Below are 22,934 nucleotides of genomic sequence, written 5' to 3'. Positions count from 1 at the left end.
GCATGGAAAATAAAAGGGACCACCCACAAGAAACAGTATCATTAAATAGGAGCAGAACATGGGTTGGTGAAAATGCGATCCTGGCTTAGAGGAGTGCCTCTTCTAGAAAAGACATGTAGGTTAAACAGAACATGCAACTGACTTCGTCTACCCTCCTTCAAGTAAATATTTTAAACTAAGAGGCAAATGGAAAAAAATTGTGTGAAATATAGATATTTCCGGACATTTTATTAAAATAGCCCAAAAATGTGGACACACTACAGTAAGACCAGGCACAGCTCATTACAACACAAACAAAGCAATAGAGGTGAAGAAGGATGCATACGCTTCAGAACCCACCATGACTGTAGTGGTGTTAAAGCTTGGGTTCACCATCTTAGGAAAGAGGCATGACATTTACACTCCCACTCAAGCATACTGAGCTAGGTGGAACCACAGCAGGTGCCTCCAGCATCCACCTGTGTTGTCCTGTTGGAATGTAAGTCTTTCACACTGGGGAAGAAATATCGTGACCAAGAGGAATTGTGGCAGGCTTGAACCGGTTGAAAGTTATTATTTTAGTATGTAATATAAAAAGTTATTGTTTTGGCTTTAGACCTACAAAAGGGACATTAAAGGGAGTGAGCATTTTATATATACATACTAAAACTATGAAAACGTTCCAGGTCTGTCTACAGAGGATAAAAATATATTGTTTTGTTGTGGGTATCATCACTCTGCCCATAAAATGCTCACTAGAAATGATGTCATCTATTTCAGATGTTAGTATAGAAATAAAATGTACACAATTAGGACTAGAAATTACAATAATTTCACTGGTGTAAGTAAGTTATTTGGGCTTAATTCACAAAAAATATGGAAAAGTATGGAGGGTGCTCTATGACTCTTCCTGAATGCCCATTTAAACTTTGTGTTCAATTTATAACACAGGTGTGAATACACGTGGAGCTATGCCAGGTTTAGTATTCCCTATGTACTAGTGGATCTGCTATAACTTTCTTAGACTGCCTATGTTCCCTGTAGAACTCTGCAAAGTGTGCAATTCCACACATTGTGAAGTGCAGGCAAAAGTCATTTTTCTCATTTTGTGTGTTTTCCATATGAGGAAAACAATTTTCCCCAAAGAGACACATCTCCACCAAATCTGGGGGTGATACGTTGCGCTTACCATCCTGGAAGGAGAATAAATACAGCCACAGCTTGAGTAAATCTTCAACCATTCCAGGGTAGGAAGGGATCAGATTCGCATCTGGGAATGCCCACCAACAAACAAGTGTGAGAGCGTTCACACAGTTATGATGCTAACCATGCCCTGGGCCTCCCATTTGCCAGTCTTTGCAGGGGATTTACTACTGCCAATTTGTGAGCCGGTTTACTCCTGCCAGGATTCCTTTGGTGAATTACTGACAGGTCGAAACGTGTCTACTTGACTTTCAGCGACTAATGTAGATTAATTGCTGAAAATTGTTTTGTAAACAGAGCCTTTATGCGCTGCTCTGTGAGACATGCTGTATTCAGTTAGGGATTTTAAGCTCCACCCACTCTCCACACATATTTTTTATTGGCTTGTGTCATTGTCCTTTGTAAATGTTGGCTTCTGATTCCTTAATCGCCTTGTTAATCCCTCCTTAGTACCACCTTGTCTTCATTTGAAAGATCTTAAGAGGACTGGCCCTTTTACTTCTGTTGCTACACAGTGTGTTTTATTGCTGTTAGTACTATTTGCTTTAATGGGTTCTGCCCTACTGCAGGCACAACGTGCTTTCCTTACATTCAGCGCGCCATGTGTGCTTTCACTTTCCAAGCAGCCAAGACAATGGCGGCTGCTTCTTTGCAATGCCAAAGGTCTTGCATGTAGGAGAGATTGCGCTACAATGCCAATAGCTTAATCTCTCGCAAATGCGAGACCGATTACATTGCAAATATTATTTTTGTTGTCAAAGTCCCCATGTGGCACTTTCACATGCATGGAGGCCGTGTCCCTTTCTTTAAAAAAGCTGGTGTCTAACAAAAAGTACTATTAAAGTGAAACAGCGGCATGGGGGCTTTTACAAAGCAAAAGCATTTTTTTGTATTAGTCACCATGCTGCTGTTTCACTAAAATAGCGGCTGTGCATCTTTTGTTAGACACAGCTTTTTTAAAGAAAGGGGCTCGGTCTCCATGCACGTGAAAGTGCGGCATGGGGGCTTTGACCACCCAAAAAATATTTGCACTGCAATAGGTCTAGCATTTGCGAAAGTTTTAGCTATTGGCATTTACAATAGCTTAAACTCTCCTAAATGCGAGACCTCTTGCATTGCAAATGCTTATTCTAAACTGGGCAATCTTTTGCATGCATATTACGTAGCAGTTAAAAATTAGTGCCACATTGCTTGAAGCTGAGAAAAATAAATTATCCTTGTCGATGGCGAATTCTAATTTATCGATTTTTGCAAGGCATGATAACCTGTTCCATTTTGCACACAGGATGTGGGAGTTAAAGTATTATGCATCTTTTATAGAAGTTAAAAAAGTACGCTTTTTATTGATTTTGATAACATGTGCAGTTCATCTAATAGTTTAGAAAAATTGATAGGATTTGCTCTAATTGTTTAAAATATTTTAACATTTTTCAAAGTTGATAACGGTTGCTGAAAGTGACACATTGTTATTTAAGGCATTTTAGTAAGCAGACTTGGTATTTTTAGAAGTTTTAAATGTTATTACTAGTTTTTAACAAAAAATGTTTTAAAACTCCCATATAGCTTTTGTGACTATGATGCGAGATATTCATTACACATGATTATTCCCTTCATTTACACATGATTTCTTCAGTTCTTTGCATTTTTGTGTACTATGAGTGAAAGTTTTTGCAGGAAATTCTGCTAAGAAGAAATCGGCAATCATGCCCACCCTCACCTTTTATTCCCAGGAGTAACCAACTAGTGCGGCACCACCAGGCCATCAGGCATTGACTCGTATATTTGCATTCAGGTCTCCTTGCTATAGCTGCCTCACTTACTTGTTTATTCACCGGTCAATAACCAGGTACCCCGGAAGAGAAGTGCCGTTTGATGTTCACCATGTACGACATTGAAGAGAAGGGATCCCTCTCAAAGGAAGAGTTTGCCGGGATGTTAAGGTATTTCAATAACACTTACTTCGTGTCATTCCATAAAGTTCACCAGTGGCACTGAGTCATTTTTAAAGTATTATTTCCCGGAAATGCAAGACAATCACCGTAGCTCAAATTGACATTATGACTTTAATCATTCCATATGCAAATTCTGCCCTACCATAAGACTTAACAGTTTGTCGCCACTGCTCTATTTTCAGTGCCAAGAGGGCCTATGGCGAATGAGCACTGATAAGAATAAGAACATAGTAATAGTGGTGTTGATTCTACTTTCTCTCTTGGTTGTTGTTACTATTGCTGTTAATTAGCATTTGGTTAGCACATGCCCAAATAAAAAAAAGTTCCTACAGGTTTATGCCTCATAATGTTGATCTCTTGCATAATCTGATAGACTGGCCAGATGGTAGCTAACGAGCAAGAAAGAGTGTAATCTGTGCACTTACACAAAATGTCACTGCATCGATTTAGGAGCTAATAAAATAAGCACGCCTATATACATTCAATATTGTCAGCTTTTTTTCCTTATTCTTTCCCTTTATGCTGTTTTAGGCATTGTCTTTTCCCTTTCAAAATGTTTTTAGTAACTATGCTCCTTTGCCGTTTGCTCAATCCTCCCCGTTACTGTATGTGCATTCCCCTTACTGTCACATTTTGTGCATGGTAGCTCTGTATTAAGCCTCTATGTAAATATTTATACCACTTACTAAACTAGTCCTCCCCATTCACTATGTCTTCAGCACCTCTTACATTCGGAGTGGTTAGAGTCTAGTTCCGGTTCCGGATCCTAGTCAGGATTTTCTCCATCATTGATAAGCTGCTAAAAGATTGAATCAAATGATCTTAATTGTCCTGAGTTCTATATTTTGTTCATTGGCAGGTTTTTGGTTATGGGCTAAAATTGAAACTCCTACAGGAACGAAACCCCAAGGCCAGAACTGTTTTGTCTTTTTAATAAAATATATCTTGATAGTAGAAATATACTAAATTAATCTTGGAAGTTTCCCAAGTAGCCATACTCAGCACTAAATATGGCCGATAGGTCAGCTAATAGCGGTTACTATAACTATCCTCTGCCATGCTTCGAACAGATGAGATATGTCTTGCAAAATATGTGAGCAATAGCCCAATGCAAGCAATTGTTACACAATTAGTAAACCTTTCTTAACAGTGTTATATTGGACTATATGTTCCACAACACCTTTCAACGGAGCTAGAAAAGTGGGATTTCTAAACGGCTCTTCCCAAAAGAAATTTTTAAACAATGATTTTAAAACAAATTATATATATATTATATATGAATTGAATAGAAAATCACAAGAGACAAAATAATATCACTTTCCCTCAGTCTAAAATAAATCATACAGAAGTACACCATCCTTGCATTATCTGTGAATACCTACCATTGAATGAAAATCAGTTTGGTACTAGAATCCTGAATAAAATATTGCCAGGGTAAGTATATATAAGTAAAGATAGGTTTATTACACTCAATTCCACACAACGCATCTTAATGATAGACATATATTCAAGTGTGTACTCAATTAGAAATAGAGAAAAATAGTTAACTAGTGGACAGCAGTTGACACTAGTCAGCTCTAGGTGGGGCCTTGTTCAGAATGGTTTGTTCACAATATATTGTGAATATGGCTCAACCGCTAAGCGTCAGCACCAGCACAAGCTTGTTTGTGAAATATACGTATATTACAGAGTGGCAGTCTTCACTATGTAGTTATAGTAAGGTCAGATTTTCCATAGAAAGAGTTTTTTTGTTTTGCTAATACATTTGGTGTCACTTGATGAATCTTCACAAAAAGTTACACCTCTGCTCTTTCTTGGTAAGTTTTGGGGTGATCCATTAATTGGGAGCTGAGAAAAAAAGGGGGTTCAAACATGTTTTCACCTTGCAATTTTCCATAGGAATTTTAGACAGTGATACAGAAAAAATGGCTAAAGAGAACTACACCAAATTTGACAGAAAACTAGATCTTTATTCTCAAAGCATGTGTTTTATGAATTGGTGCAAATACTTTCAGTGATCTTTGAGAACGTAAGGTTCAAAAGTTAATAATATCTTGGCAGTTGGTGTCCATATATGCGCTGATTGGCCACTTGAAATGAGACTAGTCAATCCTGATTGGTTTGTCACAATCACAACCTGAACAATATGTTGTGGAAACGGGATGTATGTCGTTACAACGCACACTTTTACAACGCATGCACTTACAACGCATTTTTTACAACACAACATCCACTACAACGCATTCCATTACATCGCATGACACTACAACGCATTTTTAAAAAACTACCTTTACAACGCATTCCATTACATCGCATACTACCTTTACAACGCATACCATTACAACGCATAATATTAAATTGCATTTAAGGTAAGTATTGGATAGTATAGGGGTAAAAATTACTATTCTTACTCCAGGGGGTGCAACAGTAGGGTAAGTGTTGGATAGTATAGGGGTAAAAATTACTATTCTTACTCCAGGGGGTGCAACAGTAGGGTAAGTGCTGGATAGTATAGTGGTAAAAATTACTATTCTAACTCCAGGGGGTGCAACAGTAGGGTAAGTGTTGGATAGTATAGGGGTAAAAATTACTATTCTAACTCCAGGGGGTGCAACAGTAGGGTAAGTGTTGGATAGTATAGGGGTAAAAATTACTATTCTAACTCCAGGGGGTGCAACAGTAGGGTAAGTGTTGGATAGTATGGGGGTAAAAATTACTATTCTAACTCCAGGGGGTGCAACAGTAGGGTAAGTGTTGGATAGTATAGGGGTAAAAATTACTATTCTAACTCCAGGGGGTGCAACAGTAGGGTAAGTGTTGGACAGTGTAGGGGTTTTAATGTAATATTATGCGTTGTAATGGTATGCGTTGTAAAGGTAGTATGCGATGTAATGGAATGCGTTGTAAAGGTAGTTTTTAAAAATGCGTTGTAGTGTCATGCGATGTAATGGAATGCGTTGTAGTGGATGTTGTGTTGTAAAAAATGTGTTGTAAGTGTAGTGCATTGTAATAGTTGCGTTGTAAAGGTTGTTCCCCGTGGTAACCATTAGAGGACTCAGTGTGGTTCCTGTGTCTTGAAAATTAATAAAAAAATATAAAAGTGTGAGGGTGAGCACACCTTAACCCTAAAAGGCATGCTGGGAAGTGGTTCCAAAGGGACCTCCCCTTGATTGGCTGGCCACAACATTGACAACAAGCTGTAGCAGCCATTACAGGACTCTGGACATGATCACTATTGAAATGCATTATAGTGAAAGACTGTTTTTGAGACTCACAAAATTGAGTGCATATAAAGGGCAATAACACATTTTAGTCACAACATATATCATTGTTCCATATTAATTATGGAAATTGTTGTATGTTCTACGGTGATTTTAACCTGTCTAAAGCGCTGATCCTCTCCTGGGATTTAATGAATCATATTTTCTCTCATAACTTTCTCATCAACATTATAGAATGTGCTCCAGAAGCTAAATTGAGAGCATATTTACCTCAGCCATATAAGAATAAAGTGTGACATACTGAGTAAAACAAGCACTTCAATTGCAGCAGCAGCCTGTCAGTTGATTTAACTATGTTCTATGGCAGCATCCAACAGTGTTCTAATGAACACTTTGGGATGTGATCATTAGAGCACTAACATTCTTATTTATGACAAAAGTGTGTGGCACACCTGAAGCCATCATGATAGAATTAAAGCCATAAAATGTAAAACATTTCTTATAACAATTAGCCAAATGAGGGGGTTTGTTTGCTCATAGAAATTATGGTTAGTGCTTTACAAAGCAAAATTGGGGCACATTTTGTATGAGTTCTCAGATATCTTCCTCATCCATTTCAGTAAAACATATTGTGACATGCAGACCAAAATATATACTTTCAATACCAGCAGCAGCCTGCAAGTTAACCCCCTGGAGATCAACTGCACCTTTATGATAGTGTTCTAATGAGCAACTAGAGCGCAAGCATTCTGTGTTTATGACAAACGTGTGGCACACCTGAATGCTATCTTGATGGAATCAAAGTTGTAGAAAAGTGCCTCAGGTCTACTAATTGGGCGTAAAAGGTTACACCCATTAATACTAAAGTAGTGGTCAAAATTGGGTCTAGGTGTAGCTTACTGATACCTTCCAGTATGAAAAGCGTATGGCAAATAGTCAAATTTATTGGATGATGTCATCAGTGATCTCATTGTAGATGTCATCTTGATGTCTTCAATGATGTCATTTAACATGGCATAGATGATGTGTTCTGTGAGGTCATAAGCAGGGCATAGGAGTTCTAAATTATAGTTAGCTCACTGAACTATAACTGGCGAATTTGGGTATTTTGTTTTATTTTTCAGTGTTAGTTCTTAACTAATTTCACATCTAACGGTTATGTTACTTTAACACTGGGTTTTTTCAGTGAAGATGTATTACGGAAAAAAAGAAAGTGTAAATTGACGTTATAGTTAGGTGTTCAAAAAACAAGAACTATTGTTATAAAACCCAAGACCCACTGAAATATGCCAGCTTTTGATTTTTAATGTTAGTTCTTATCTCATTTCAACACCTAGCTATACTTTGTTTCAGTACATTTCTAGGTGGGTTTCAACATAAGCTAAGGTCTTAGCACCTATCCTAACTATAAAGTCACTTTAAGCTTTGTTTAATTGATAATTTGGTAACCTAATATTTGAAAGCTTGATATTCTGGCATACAATAAATGAAGTCACAATCTCATGACTTTGCTTCTCCTTCTAGGTCTTTCATCGAGCTGTCTAACAACTGCCTCACTGGAGAACAAACGGAGCAGGCAATAGAGTGCATGCTGCGAGGGACAGGGTTTGAGAACAAGGAGAGTTTCACCTCAGAGGACTTTCACTTCATGCTTAAGGACCACGACAATGTGCTGCGCTGCACGACCCTCTGTATTCAAGGTCAGACACATAGTGTAAACAAACAGAAAGTGGCCAATGTAGGCCAACTGGCACCTTTAGCAGTGGATAAAAGCACTTGTGTATCAATTGCCAAAAAAGACTGTTGCACTTCCAAGTTGAAGATAGAATGCACTGGGGCTACATAATAATGGTGGGAATGGTTATGCAGTTTAGGATTTGTTAAAGAGTAAACTATGTCATTCACACTGACGTAATCTAAGCATGAACATTGTTCTTCATAGCTCTGCAAGCCAATGAGTTAAATTGTGGAAATAACATAACCTGAGCAAGACCAGCATCGTTTCCCATTCTGCCAGAGAACATTAGCATCCTTATCAACAGAGAAACTTTGATTTGATTTTCAAGTTTTTTTTCTAGTAGGCCTGTTCTACAGTGACATTGTTAGAACAATGTGAACACCACTCATTTGCAGATAAGATGGCACATTTTTCTCTCTCTATCCAAATAAATATCTATGTTCCAATGCTGTTTGGAGCTAAAAGCCACTTTTTAATATGTTTCCTGTTCTCCAAAGCCTATTTAGATGCCAATTTCAACACATTACCAAATGCTAATATCAGTCCAATTGTAAATGCTAATTTCAGGTCAATAGCAAATTGTGACTAGTGCATACAGAAACAATTTTCATTAAAATATGAATGTTGAGGTTGCACTTTATACCCAGAGGGATCCCTCAGTTACATTAGTCAGCAACCTATTCAGAAAAGTATGGAGAAGCCTGCCCTGCTGTTCTTTCCCTTTTCCCCTCCACTTCCTGCCCCCACACACACACACATTGGTTGAGTCCTTCACTGTCTGGTATTGCCAATATGGCATAATTAGCAAGGGATATATATATTAAGAAAACTGTTAAGCTTGTCAAATGGACGTACCATTGTTTTACTTGTAGATTTATGGAGTTCTATACTGATGTGTTGGAGTCGTAGGGCTGTGCATCCCTCCCACTTACCCACTTAAGAATAGCATCGCTATGTCATAAAACGTGGTCTCCTCATATGGTCAACATCTATTCCAGCTAAGATAGTACAGTGGATACAGAGGAATTTTGTACTCATTGTAATTTTGTCTCTTCTGATTTTAAGGATATGAAAATAAGGAACTTTTCAAAGAAAAGTTAAACCGAATCTCATTCATCGACAAAGGCCGCAATGAATCCCCGGCATAGTAAGTAACAATGCAATTTCTTACACATTTACACACCTCAACACTGACTACTGTTTTGAAGGAAGCTCAGAATAGTCAGCTTGCCGAGGCATGACCTTGGTAGCCATCCTCTTTATGGCTATGCTTCAATGGATTTCCTCTGCACATGCAAAGCTGTTCCCTTTTGAATAGAATGACAACAGAAGGAAGTAAACATATTTTAAAACAACCATAAAGCATACAAAGACAATTGCTTTGGTAAAATTAAAAAAATTAAGCTGAAAAACATTTGATTTCAGTTTGATGGCCACGAAAATAGAGTAAGACAACAGGCCAGGGCAGTCCTCTAAGCAACCTATGCTACCTAAGTCCTAAAAGTCATACACATGGAATTCAAAGTCCTTCAGTGGGGGAAGCCAAAAGACTGTATCCGTGTAGGTCCCCACAATGTCAATTGGCATTGGATAAGGTCCCGGTGAAGCTGGTGGCTTGGTGCAGAGCTTTTATGCCCACTCCAGAGGTGTTGCAAGGGGAAATGAGCAACCCCTCCTCTATGGTCACTTCAAACCAGTTTTGGAGGCAGCTCCTTCCCCAATGGGATTGTAGCCTGCCTGACTAGGGGAATAAATATGGGGCCTGACATCTACCTGTGACGGGGGAGGCTCCTTTGAAGTTAATCAAGTTCCTGGGCACTGCCCAAATGATCATTCTACCAGAGAGAAAAAACACCTGCCCATGCCTTTTCCTCTTATCTGGAAACAGTTTTCGCATCTCATTCAGGGCTTGAGCACTCAGAGGACTACAGCTGGAGTCTAATGCAAATAGGCCTCCAGAGGCTTTAGGCAGGGAAAAGGTAATTTTGTAAAATAGCATTTTCCTAAATGTTTATTAAAAATCCTAATTCACCTGTGAATTGTGCTTTTAATAAATATTACAAAGAGTCCAAGAATCATTTTCTAGCTGTTTCCTAAATGCAGAAAGCATTATTAAATGGAACAGTTTAATCCCTGTGTTTCTCTATGTAGCCGTGCTACAGTGAAAATAGCTTTTGTATGCTAATGACATGTTTAAGTTCAACTTTCTACATGTGCTACCATGAAATAACATTCACCCTGCCTTACAGGCTCCAAGAACTACATTGGAGTAACTTATTGATATTTAAAAAGAAAGGTTTGGCCTAGGTGTTATTTTGATATTTCGAATAGCAGTTTTTAAACTGCCGCAGTCAGGCTACATTGGCTCGCCTGAAACCATGTTTACAGTGTCCTGACCCAGTCTATGGTCCTGATTCCGAAATGCATAGTAATGGGCTGTTGCAAAATTGCCTGCAATCTTGCCATTACTGGTGAGTAAAATCACCCCAGTATCATGCAGTTATGAGACAGACCAAACACAAGGAGATGATGGACAGAGCGCTAAAACTTTTCAGACACTCACCCCCGTCACAGATCTGGGTTAAGTATGACACAGACCCCATGGAATTGGGGATTACCATGTCGGTCCAATGTTCCTGGTCATGGAACCACACAGAATCCACTATTTCATGCATGTTTAATGCATACATTTACCACTTGCTCTGTCTCCTTCTTTTCATAAAAGGTCTCCCTCCTACAATAGTCTCTTTTAATAATATCACTCATATTCACTGAATTGAACTTATATTTGACTCTCTTTATACCATGCCTGAGCTTTCATTTACCATTTATTTTTTATCTCACATAACCTATTTTTTACTGGATTGGAGCAAAGTAGGTATTCCATAATTTTTCAAACATTATAAACATTAACATGAAATACACATTTATTGTATAATACAGAATATAACCAGGTACACAGATTATAAAAAAAGCTAAAATAATAGAACAAAACATTTACAATAATTTTTTCATAAATCTATTCAGAGGAGACCACCACAGCCGATTTCTTAAATCTATATTAGATAATGAAGTAACAGCCAGATTCTTTCCTCGTTTTGTACAATTAACCCAGTCCCACCAAGATAATACAGTTAATGACTTCAAATTAAAAGAAATAGATGTGTTCTCTAAACCTGTTCGCGCATCAAATAATTTAAATTAATTTCTGTTTAAAAAGGTTTTTAACCTTTAGATTTATAAATAATATGTGAACATGATACATCTTCTTTGATAGGAAGAATTTCGAACATTGTATATCATACCACACTTCCAAAAGTAGCAACTGTTTTACATTGAAATGTCCGTTGGCTAATGAGTCGATATCTTCATTATATTTCCAACAAATGAAAGACTTAAGCTTTTTGGCTTTAAACATTTTGGTAGGAGTCTGTAACAAATCCTGCATTAAAGAGTTATTTGTTTGCAAACCAAATGCAGGTAAAAAGCCTCCATGAGTACATGTACAAATAAGACTCCAATCATCTATAGTAATCAGCATTTTAGCCTCTTCTTCCCACTTATCATGTTATAAAAATTATTTTTTATAATGAGGTGAATGAAGCATTTAATACACTTTCAATGACATATGACCTATACATGTGAATACATCCTATTTAATTCAGAGTAAAGGAAGTATTGAAATCTTTGTGGTAGCTGGGTGTAACGTTTTGAGAGCTGTTTTTATCTGAAAATAATAGGAAAATTCACAGCATGAAAGGTAAAAAAACCAAAATCTATTAGTTGTACAAATAAAATGAATGTATTATTACCCATTTGGGACATACCTCTCAAATAGCCAATCTTGTCTATAGGCAGATTTACCTGAATGTTTATTTACAGTATTATGCCAACTTGAAGTGAAATTAGACTCCCGAAGGAGGAGCTGAAGTAGCTAAGATCAACAAACTATCATTGTAGATAATAGCATAATATTGTCATTCAAAGATTTCAAAATACCCATAGTCAATAAGGCTGAAAAGTAAAATGGTTAGATTGTATTCTTCTCTAGCTATAGCCATTTAGAAACAATGGCACTGCTATCGTTCCTAAACCAGAAAGATCCTTATTGTGCAAAAATGTTCAATAATAAAGTTGAAAATTTGCTATATTATTCCCTCATTCACTTAAGAGGCTTGTAGTTCATTTGAAACAATGACATTTTTAGTCTTGCAATATAAAATAAGAGATTAACCCCTTCAGCGCGGCGCGGATTTCCGCGCCACGCTGAAGGTTCTGAGCGCGGGCGGGGCCATGACGGAACGGTTCCGTCATAAGCACAGCCCAACCGACGTGCATGACGGAACCGTTCCGTCATGCGCGTCGAAGGGGTTAAAGAATCAATATTTTAAGAAGGTTGTGGAAGAAACAAACTGCAATGTATTAAGTAAATAAGTAATTTTAAAGGAACTAATCCCTGCCACCCCACCAAGGTAAATAAAGTGGGCATTTAAATATATCATCTTCTATAAGCTCTAGAGTATTATCACAATATAGGGAGTTAAATAATATTAGTAAATGAAATATCTGATTATTTATTTGAGGAATTAACTCATAAAATACCCGAGTTATTTAACATGTATGAAATGCATATTCTGTTAGGAGGGAACATTTTTGATTTGGAACAGATGTTAAAGGGTTAGTTACAAATAATAAATATCATCTGCATAAACTGATATTTTTATATGAGTATTATTAATCTGTATACCCTGATAGCAATTATTAGTACCAACGTTATGAAGCAAACATTCTAGAAGCAATAAGAAAAGCAAAGGAGAAAGGAGATATGCCTGCATAGTACCTCTGTCTAATCTAAAATGAAAAGAAACCATTCCATTAATAAACAAGGAAGCAGAAAAATCTACATATAACCATTTTGCCATTTGGAGGAATTATGCACAACAGTAAATAAGAAATCCCAATCTATAAGCCCAAATATATATATTTTTTTAATATAAATCTGAAAGCCCCATGACTCTTTAAAATTGGAAGAACGTGCTAAGACATGGCCTAACAATCTGGTATTATCAGATGAGCACCTACATTTTAGAAAACAAGGCTGATCAGCATAAATTATTGACTGGATCGCTCCGCCAAATGCTAAACCAATATTTTAGAATAAATCTGGAAGTCCAAATTAATCAATTGAATTGATTTAAAGTTGTTCACAATTTCATTATTCTATCCCATGTTTAGTCATGAGTGGAATAATACTTCTTTAAAGGAACCATAGACTTCTATATTCAAAATAAAGATATCAAATAGTGAATTTAAGTATTGGACCAAAATATAAGAAAAACATTCAAATAACAATCAGCTTGGTTTGATTGCTTCTTTGATTTCAGGTGTAACAATTTCTGAATCTAACCACATAGTTTTATTGTCTGAAAGTTTTGGTAAATCCAAAAGAGAGAGAAAAACAATAACACCAATAACCCTGAAATTCCTTGGTGATATGCTAGGCAGAGGCGAGAAAATTACAATTCTGTTAGCTAATAAAATTAATTTTGGTTTTATAATTTGTATTCATTTTTAAATGTCCGATTTGTTGGAACCTGTGAGGATCATTTGCAGTCAGATAACATTACATTTCTTTCTAATGTCACACATGGAATAAGAAACTGAAGTCATACTTTATTTCTGGCATTTACTAGGTTACATTGCCTAATAGGGATAGCAAGTGTTAGCCGTGTCCACTATGAACAAACATGGACGTGACGTTTCGCAAGAAAGGACAGTGCCTTATTTTTTAAACACCACACCCTCATCTGCAACTTTAGCTCCTCATTAAAACCTATTTATTTTCCTCTGTTTCAGTATCATCCACATATACCGAGCTGTCTTCAACCAACATTTTTCTCCCAACTGTCTCCTCATCCTTCAAATTTCTCCCTCTCTCGCTTCCACTGTTGATTTTCCTTCAACACAGAGTTTGTCTCTTTCTCCCTCCCTCTGTCGTCCCACCGCTCATCTTCTATACTCCACATCTCTCCAACTCATGAATATGTATTTAAATTTTTCAATACTCCACCCATCCCCGTTGTTAACTTACTCCCACCTCCCTATCTAACTCACTATGTCCCTCAGCTTTGTTGTGTTTTTCCTTGTTTCACCCGCTTCTTGATTGATAGCTTGCCAGGCATTCCAACTCCTTTAGAGCTCTCTTCTATGGTGTAACAAAACAAATCACAACCTTGTAACTGTTGATTACTCACTATAAATGCTACAATCACCGGCCCTTTTTATAGTCCAGCAACATATTTTCAGCTACCGCAGACAATTACAACATTTGTAGTAGCCCACAAGCACGAGTCAGCAAATTTAATTGAGTACTTGGGTAAACCTTTATGTGTGGTGATCTAAGAAGCCACAAAATGTGTAAATGCACTTTAATGCCTGTGCGGGTGCTATTTTGGTGAGCTGTTTGAGAGAGCGTCATAAATGTGCTTCTACTATGCCATAAAACAGATGGGCTTCATTCCGAATAAAGTACAGGTTCTCAGGTAGTAGCTAGTCACGTTATTTGTACATTATGTTTTGCTTGGGGAGTGTTCCTGGCCTTTAAACAAAATCGTTAAGATGAAAGCAAAACAAAAGGCACAATTATGTGAGAACAGAAATCAAATTCGTAGTCCAAGATATGTGCAAGCCTCATCATTCAGGGCCAGAATAATGTTCAAAAGCAGCCCTGGAAGAATGTTCAAACCAGCCCGCACCCTCCTTCCCATATCTATCACCCTTTCCCTACATCAATTTTCTATCTGCTCTCCCACTCTCACTACTCTCTCGCCTCTGCTAAACGCTTTGCCAATATTTTATAATAAATCTTGCTACTTCCTCTCCACCACACAACATCAGGGAAGTGGCTGAGAAGCAGAAGTGTGGTGCAGTGGCTAGGTTGCAGACATCAGTCTCAGGTGGCCTTGGAGTCCTGCCTACCCTGTTTGACCACGTAGTGTAAATGTCAATCACCTGCTTGCTTGTGACTCAGTCTGTTTTAGTGAGAGCAGCTTAGAAATGTATATGTGCTACAAAAATACATTAAATGTGAGCAAACTTTTTCGATAGACAGGAAGGCTAAGTCAAAAAAGCATGTGCAAGAAGGACTCCATCAGGAGGCAGTGGAGCCTTCTGCATGTACGGCCTTTGTTTCACTGCGTTTCAGTGTTCAGTTCCCCGTTGAGTAAAGAGAATGTAGAGAACACAGTAAGGAGAGAAAGGAGGCAGAGGTAGAATGGAGAAGGAAGAAAATTATGTTGTAACATGAGCTTGGAGAGAGGAGATGAGAGACATGAGGGTGAAGGTAAAATGGTCAGAAAAAAGCACAGAAAGTAAGAATGGAAAGCAAAGAGGAGCCAACGAGACAAGTGAAGATGGAGAGTGGCTTCTATAGGGTAGGGAATGGGAGAGGAAAGTGAAGGGAGACGAAAAGAGAAGGAGGTGGGAAGAGAGAAGAAGGAGGGAGAAAGGAAAAAGACAACTAAGAACAAGGGAGGAAGGCTAGTTTGAGAGGAGTAGGAGGAAGCAGGGTGAGAGGAGGTCGTGGAGGAGATGTCATGGTTAGAGAAAGGACAGACGGTTTTCAAAATAAGAATGAGCGCAGATGAAAGGAGAAATTATGAAAAAAGACACTGGGACATGTCAGTGTACGATGTAAAATGTGTTGCTCAAGCTTGAATTGCATTTCCTTTCAGTAAGTACCAGGCCCCACAGCTGCTGTCTCCACAAGTGTCCTTCATGTCTGACCACACTGCATATTGAGCGGTACAAAAGGGGGTGGTGATGGACGGAGCATCAGAACCAATCAAACACTCACAGCCAGTCAACAGATCTGGGTTTGATCCATCACCATTCTTTAGCCCACTCTGCCACCCCAGTTCAGACATGGCCATATGCAAATCAGTCTGACCCTGTGCCTCATGGGAACAGTCCAGCCCGAACTGCCAGGCCATGCCTTCCCTGGACCGGAAACAAGCTTCCTAGGACCGGTTTCTGGCATTTCAGCCGTCTTCAGCCAGGTTTGCTTGAATCCAGTGGCAAAGTGAGCAAGGCACTCACGTCTGAGCATACCCTGCCAACTTATGGCGAACACTGCATATTGACCCTTCCTGGGCAGTTTTTCGTTGGCCCGCCCCGTAATGCGGCTGTTCTTTCACGCTGGCTGTCGGCATCACAGCACTTGCTAGGTTCAGGGTCCAATGGGGTTTCAAATGGCACAGATACCAGGTTTCCACCCAGTTAGTGGAGAATGGCAGCTACCCAACGAAAAGCAATCTTTTTCCATTTTAAAAGTCGACACCAAGCTTACGTCTTGGTGCTGCCCTGTCTAACATGTAGTGTTACTTAAAGTCTTATACTCGTGGGCATCTTGCATTGCCCCGGAAGCCCTCTCCTAAAATGCTGACAATAGTTGTAGGTAGAGTTCTGTTAGCCATGGTCTTCCTGAACCTTCTACACTGTGCACAGTTAACAAAGGAAAAATGGAAGGTCAGAAGGAAGGGAGAGTTTGGCACCTCATGTTTCCCACTTGCATAGTCCATGAAAGGTATGCCAGAGAAATACTTGGGGCGAATATTTTGGTCTGGGCTCCCAAGTATATGAGCGTTAGTAACAATCTACTGAGGGAAAAAATAATAAAAAAGTGAAATAACTAGCCCGAAATGATCCAGTGTGACTGATTCTAGCAAGATTGTTGGTATCTCAACACAATCAGCAGCAGAATGTTTTTATGCCTACCCTGCCATGTTTTATTGCATCATGGACACATACGCTAGCCCTAAATTGGCACTCATATTTTCTTAAAAGACTTCTCTGGCTAAATGTCTTATTGTTATGTTTGGTTAGTGAATTCCCAAATGGAGACTCAAGAACAGCTGAGATGCAATTCAAGACTGTGGAGTCGGAAGGCATGGAAATAAGGAAGAGAACCGGCCGAAAGTATGTATCCAAGTCAAATATATTCCTTATTCACATTTCTCTCTCTCTCTCTCTCTCTCTCTCTCTCTCTATATATATATATATATATATATATATATATATTCACTGAAAAAACCATAGGTTTCACACATGTTATAGTTAGCGGAAATTTTACTGATAAAAAACCAATGAAATTCCCCCGTTATAGTTAGTGCAGGCAACTATAACTCACGCGACCGCAATCCTCTGCTGATGCTAATACTGTATTTAGACACTTATTTGCCCATGTCTTCTTCCATAAATTTTTAGCTATACATATATTACAAATATTTTTTTTTCATAAAGACACATATGTAATCAGCAGAAGATTGCGGTCGCGTGAGTTATAGTTGCCTGCACTAACTATAACGGGGGAATTTCATTGGTTTTTTATCAGTAAAATTTCCGCTAACTATAACATGTGTGAAACCTATGGTTTTTTCAGTGAATTTGCAAGGTTTTTTAAATGCTAATTCCTAACTATAACGTGTGTGAAACCTATGGTTTTTTTAGTGAATTTGTACGTTTTTTTAAATGCTAAGTTACTTTACGCCATTCGTGGCGTGCGCGCCCACTTAACGCAGTTCGTTCCGTGCGCACACGGTGCGCTTCGCGCACCGTGCGCGCACAGTGAGCACGCGGTGCGCTTCGCACACCGCGCGCCCACTTTACGCAGTTAGTGCCGTGCACGCACGGTGGGCACGCGGTGCGCTACGCGCACCGCGTGCCCACGTTACGCTAGATGGGCCATGTACGCACGATGCGCTTCGCGCACCGTGCGCACATGGAGGACATATGATGCACTTCGTTTTGAAAGGTAATATTTAAATTTTTCAAAAACCTCTTATAAGCCATGCACTAATGGTGCCCTTCGGGCACCATTTGCACACGGGGTAGGGAGAGTGTGGATAATTTTTTTTAAAAAATATTTTTTTACCGTACGCGTACGGTAAGCGTAATCGGCGAAATTAGCGAAAAAATAAAAATTCTGTTTTTGGCCTTGGGGGATCTTTGGGGACTCCCTCAACATGGCTAGGTGTTTTGGAGCTGTCCAAACAGCCCCTTTACATGTATTTGTGCTTTGTATTTTAATCCACACTCTCAGTGCGAGAGAGAAAATGGCGGCCGCTGCTTCCTGGTTTCGGCCGATTCGAATGTTTACTAAGATCTAAGAGCCAATCAGAATCGCGCTTGCGCACGCCACCGTACGCGTACGGTAAGCGTACCGTAAGCGCACCGTAAGCTGGCTCAGATATATATATTGATTTAAAGGCTATATTCTCACAATCTACTGAACAGATTTACACCAAACCTACAAAAGGCACTTCCTTGACCTGAGGACTACCTCTCTGCCAAATTTCTAGTAATTCTGTTCAGCCGTTCGGGCTGTAGCTGTGTCTAAAGGTCCTATGGAAAAATGCATGGGAAAAACGCGTTTTGGGACCCCCCTTTTATCTCAGCCCCCGCTTGACGAATCCCCCCGAGACTTTCAGGGTAGGAGCGGAGCGTAGCGCCCCACCTATTTTGAAAAATTTGCGAGGATTCGTCGACCGGCGCCAAAGTTATTCAAAATAAAATGTTGCGGATTTCCTATGGAAACGTGGTCCTAACTATAACTACCTACTGGCGACCGCCAGTAGGTAATATATAGATACAGATATAGATATAGATATAGATATGTATATATATATAAAATATTTTTTTGCTTCAGAGATGTCACTGATCATTCCATTTATGATGTCAGCAGTGATTGTGGGGAGAGGTTAACAGCAGTGAATGATTGAGTTATGGTTGGGTGACTCGCCATGACAGACACATTTCGAGATTTGTTTTGATTTTTAGATTTTGGTCCCTAACCATGCCATTCCTTCAAATATAGTATGTATACGTATATGTGCCTATTCACTGAAAAAAACACAGTCAATAACTGAGTTGTGGTTTAGGCTCAAATGCATGCATACATGGGCCATGTTGTTCTTGAGTAATATGTTTTGTTCATAGCGGTCGGAAGCTATGGCATGTGTTGTGTGCATTGCTGAACATATCTGGTAAATTTCAGAAGTTTTATGCATTTGAGCCTCACACATATTGTATTGATTAACAGTGAAATGGGAAAAGTTAAGGGGGTATGAAAAATGAGTGGGTTACATTTTTGCAGCAATAGGAAATCTTGGTTTCAGCTTCAGCGTGAATGACTAAACAGATTTACACTAAACGTGGCATGAAGGTAGAACTTTACTCATAAAGCTGAAACTAAAACCAAAATTAGAGCACTGTACAGCATCAAAAGCAAAGACATAGTCAATCAATGTATGGAGGAGACACGGGGTTCGGAGATTGGCTATGGACTTCTTCATGATGTAGTGTTCTTTAAAGAGTTATTCCTTCAGCGCTCTCCTAAGTTGTGACTGGGTTTACGTGGCCCTGCTGGATACTGAGCGGGATACGGAGAATGTTTATGATATTCTTATTACAAATGATACCATATAATATGAGTACCACGTCCATAACTTCCCTTTGCAAAGGTTTTACAGTCAATACTACTCCCACTTTCTGTATTATTTATATTTCTGATGTTTGAGACATCATCCAGAATTGAGAATTGCATCTACCTCATCATTTTGCATAATGTTTTTGTGTGTTTCTCTTTTCCAGGAGATCCTATCAAATAGCACATTTATACACAGAAGCCAGGAGAGAAAAATATCCCAAGAGCAAAGTGGCACAAAAAATCCAGCAATTTAAACGCTTTATTGAAAACTACCGTCGTCACATTGTGTGCGTAGTCCTGTTTTATGCCATCTCGCTTGGGCTGTTTGCGGAACGAGCTTACTGTGAGTATTTTGTGCTTTCGGGATTAGTGTATCGGGAGTAGGGAGTGTACAGGGAAAAAGGCAGTGAGAAAGAAAGAATGGGCTGAGTGCATACAGAGAAATGCAGAGCCCTTTGTACTATGCTGCATTTTGGACAAATTAGTTGCCCTCAGTTGGATTAGGAGTAGAGGGACTAGCATCTGCCTGTCTCACCAGCTGCAGGATGACAGTTGAATATGGATCATACACCTCTTTTTGATCCTAAACACTGGCACGGTCTTTGCTGTACAATTTGTGATTTTGAGTCAATTGTCTCTCCATCACCCTAAGATTCATGGATAATGACCAAACCACCTAGTTTACCTTGGAATCTGCACTTCTGGATTTTAGCAGTCTTGATTTTAAAGTATACTGGGCCAAAGATTAATGTTTCAAGGTACATAATACTTGAAATCCTGTACAATGATTCATGCCTTTAAAATTACACATATCCACACAGTGTTAGCAATGGATGCCTATGCCTTTATCATATAGAAATATGTGTGAGTAAATATATACATATATGAATTGGTGTTTATTCATAATAAAACTAGCTGGGGATAGACAGAGCACTGTGCATCAATGGGGGATTGAGAGACAATGCAAGATAAGGTACACAAACTGAGTCTTTAAATAGTTGAATAATGCAGTTGCATATAATTATCCAGGGCATTGGACGCGGAATTATTGATTCCTCCAGTAGTTCCATATTTCTACGGGAACCCTTAGGATTTCACTGATAACTCCCTTGTAACTCTTGCCTAGTCCTTCTGGTATCAGCAGCTCTGAAGGGCTAAAGATACTGGGAAAATTAACGGGCCACTCATAATGAGTGCCAGTTTTTCTTAAGTACTGAAGCCAAGATTAAAACCCAGGTCCTTATATTTAAAAGTCACCATATAAACCACATCCCCTCCTATCAACCACATGAAACGGCGTATCTCCACTACACTATTGATAGAAAGATAGTTAGAAGTACTGAAGAATAACAATAATGTCCTAGCATAATTTCACTATTTGTTCTATTTTCTATGTTTTTTGTTTCTTATTGTTATTGTGTATATTGTTTTATTATTTTTAGTAGAAAAAGCTGTATGGCAAATTTAACATATAACTTGAAGTGGCTGCTTAATACCATTAACATTGCTGCTTTCACTGTTTAGTGTCACTCATCGTGTAAAGCCTGCAAGTACTTGTTACTAATGCACAATGATTTTATAGAATGTATACCGCTGTGTGTTCATTATGCTATGTCATCATGACATTGTGCCATCTCATTGTTTGCAGTTTGTTCTTGTTGCTTAGCGTGCTTTGAAAGTGCAAAGCACTAAACTTTATAACTTAGGCCCATATGTACAAAATCTTTTTTGAGGTTGCAAATGTCACAATTTGCAGCATCGAGCTATTTTCAACAGAAAAAAGCGTTTTAAAATGTTCAAAAGCCAAATTGCAATTAGCTACCCTTTTGCCGAATCGCAATTTGGGTTTGCAAATCGGTATTTGGAAGGGGCTTGTTTAGGGCTTCCCTTTGTAAAACCAATTCACAGTGGTATGAATGATTGTTTCGCAACCAAATTACGGTCACAAAACATTAATTTTTTACCGACACCTCAGAGGAGGTGGTAACCAGTCGCAAATGGAAAGGGGTCTCCATGGGACTCCTTCCCCATTGTTAATGCAGCTACAAATGTTTTTTATGAGCAGTCAGTGGTGCCACAATTTTTTCTTTTTAAATGCAACAGGCTGCATTTTACTAAAAGAAGATTGTTTTATTAAAAAGCAATAACAGACATGGTGGTCTTGTGACCCCAGCCGGCCACCATCCCTGTGATGGCTGCAATTCTTAGTAGGTCACAAAATGCAACATACCTCATTAATATTCATGAGGTATGATTTGCTAAATGAAACCAAATGTGTTTTATACATTACAAATAGCAATTTCCTGATTCAGATTCACCGAAAATCACAATTGGGTAATCGCTATTCTTAAAATGTGTATATTTGCCACTGAATCTTTTGACTTGGAATAAGTACCCTAATGTTTTAGATAGAGGGTAGCTTACAAATTCGAAATAACAATAATTACATAATATGTCTACTTTTAAGAAATGCCTTATTGACATTGAACAACTTATAGATAGGACACGTCTCCTTTCAAGTCGGGTCAAGGGGAGTTGCATACTATTGATTGCCTTTCGAGAGGACAAAAGGAGTACATTAAAGACAGAACAACAGAAATCCGCTTAGTGGTTGCCCATCCCAAACATAGAGCTTCTAATGTCAATGGCATGTGGCGACCTTATTGGTTCATTTCCAGTGTGGGTATGACTGAGAGAAGCCAGTGCTGAACCCACATCAAAGATCTGAACTTCACTGCGAATTCGTATTTACACTTTAGCGGCTAAAGGAGGATGGATGGGGTGGAGGTCTGGGTGATTCATTGGGACTCGTAGTAAAAGCATACAGCAATCTCTTGACAGAAGTGGAGAGACAAAAATAATCATTAAATCTAACATTGTCTCGGAGAGGATAAAAGAAACAACATCCCGATTAAAATAAAGGCTGAAAGTGGGATTTAACAGGTAGCACTGATCTACCTTCAGATTCAGTGTTCTTATTTCGAAATAATGTTTTCTGCGAAACTCATTCCCAAATAGACGGCTGCAGAACTCTTAGTTCTACTAACTAAATTATGTTGTCTTCAGAGGGAGCCAGATATACACAACATATCAGCTGTTATTTGAGTCAACTAATAGGCTCTCTTTAGCTGCTTCTGAGGTTTAGTGTGTGCTACATAAGTCACACTCCTGTCCTGCTGTGATAGCCCACACAAGTGCTAGAATCATACAGTTACACAAAGTGATCGACGGCAAATAGAGCACAGTAACACATACCAAAAGGTGGAGAGAACTAAGATCAAAATAAGTATTGTGTAAAGGGGTTAGTCCTTTACGCTGAGTCAGTAATGTTCCTGTATGTGTTCGAGGATAATTGT

At 38.7% G+C, this 22,934-nt stretch overlaps 1 protein-coding gene across 2 annotated transcripts in view; it reads left to right on the top strand.

The window, feature by feature from the left end:
- Nucleotides 1-22,934, top strand: part of LOC146860183 (dual oxidase 2-like) — a 130,913-nt gene that overhangs the window by 82,489 nt on the left and 25,490 nt on the right. For both annotated transcript variants that reach the window (XM_085644018.1, XM_085644016.1), the window contains exons 20-24: nucleotides 3,029-3,122; nucleotides 7,880-8,055; nucleotides 9,159-9,240; nucleotides 16,977-17,069; nucleotides 19,743-19,921. In XM_085644018.1, the coding sequence (XP_085500144.1) occupies nucleotides 3,029-3,122; nucleotides 7,880-8,055; nucleotides 9,159-9,240; nucleotides 16,977-17,069; nucleotides 19,743-19,921 (624 nt within the window). The remainder of the gene's footprint in view (nucleotides 1-3,028; nucleotides 3,123-7,879; nucleotides 8,056-9,158; nucleotides 9,241-16,976; nucleotides 17,070-19,742; nucleotides 19,922-22,934) is intronic.

This window comes from Triturus cristatus, chromosome 3_1 (assembly GCF_964204655.1).
Source record: "Triturus cristatus chromosome 3_1, aTriCri1.1, whole genome shotgun sequence".
In the NCBI taxonomy this organism is placed as follows: domain Eukaryota; kingdom Metazoa; phylum Chordata; class Amphibia; order Caudata; family Salamandridae; genus Triturus; species Triturus cristatus.
The sequence above is the reverse complement of the archived record's forward strand: the minus strand, read 5'-3'. Positions and strand labels throughout refer to the sequence as shown.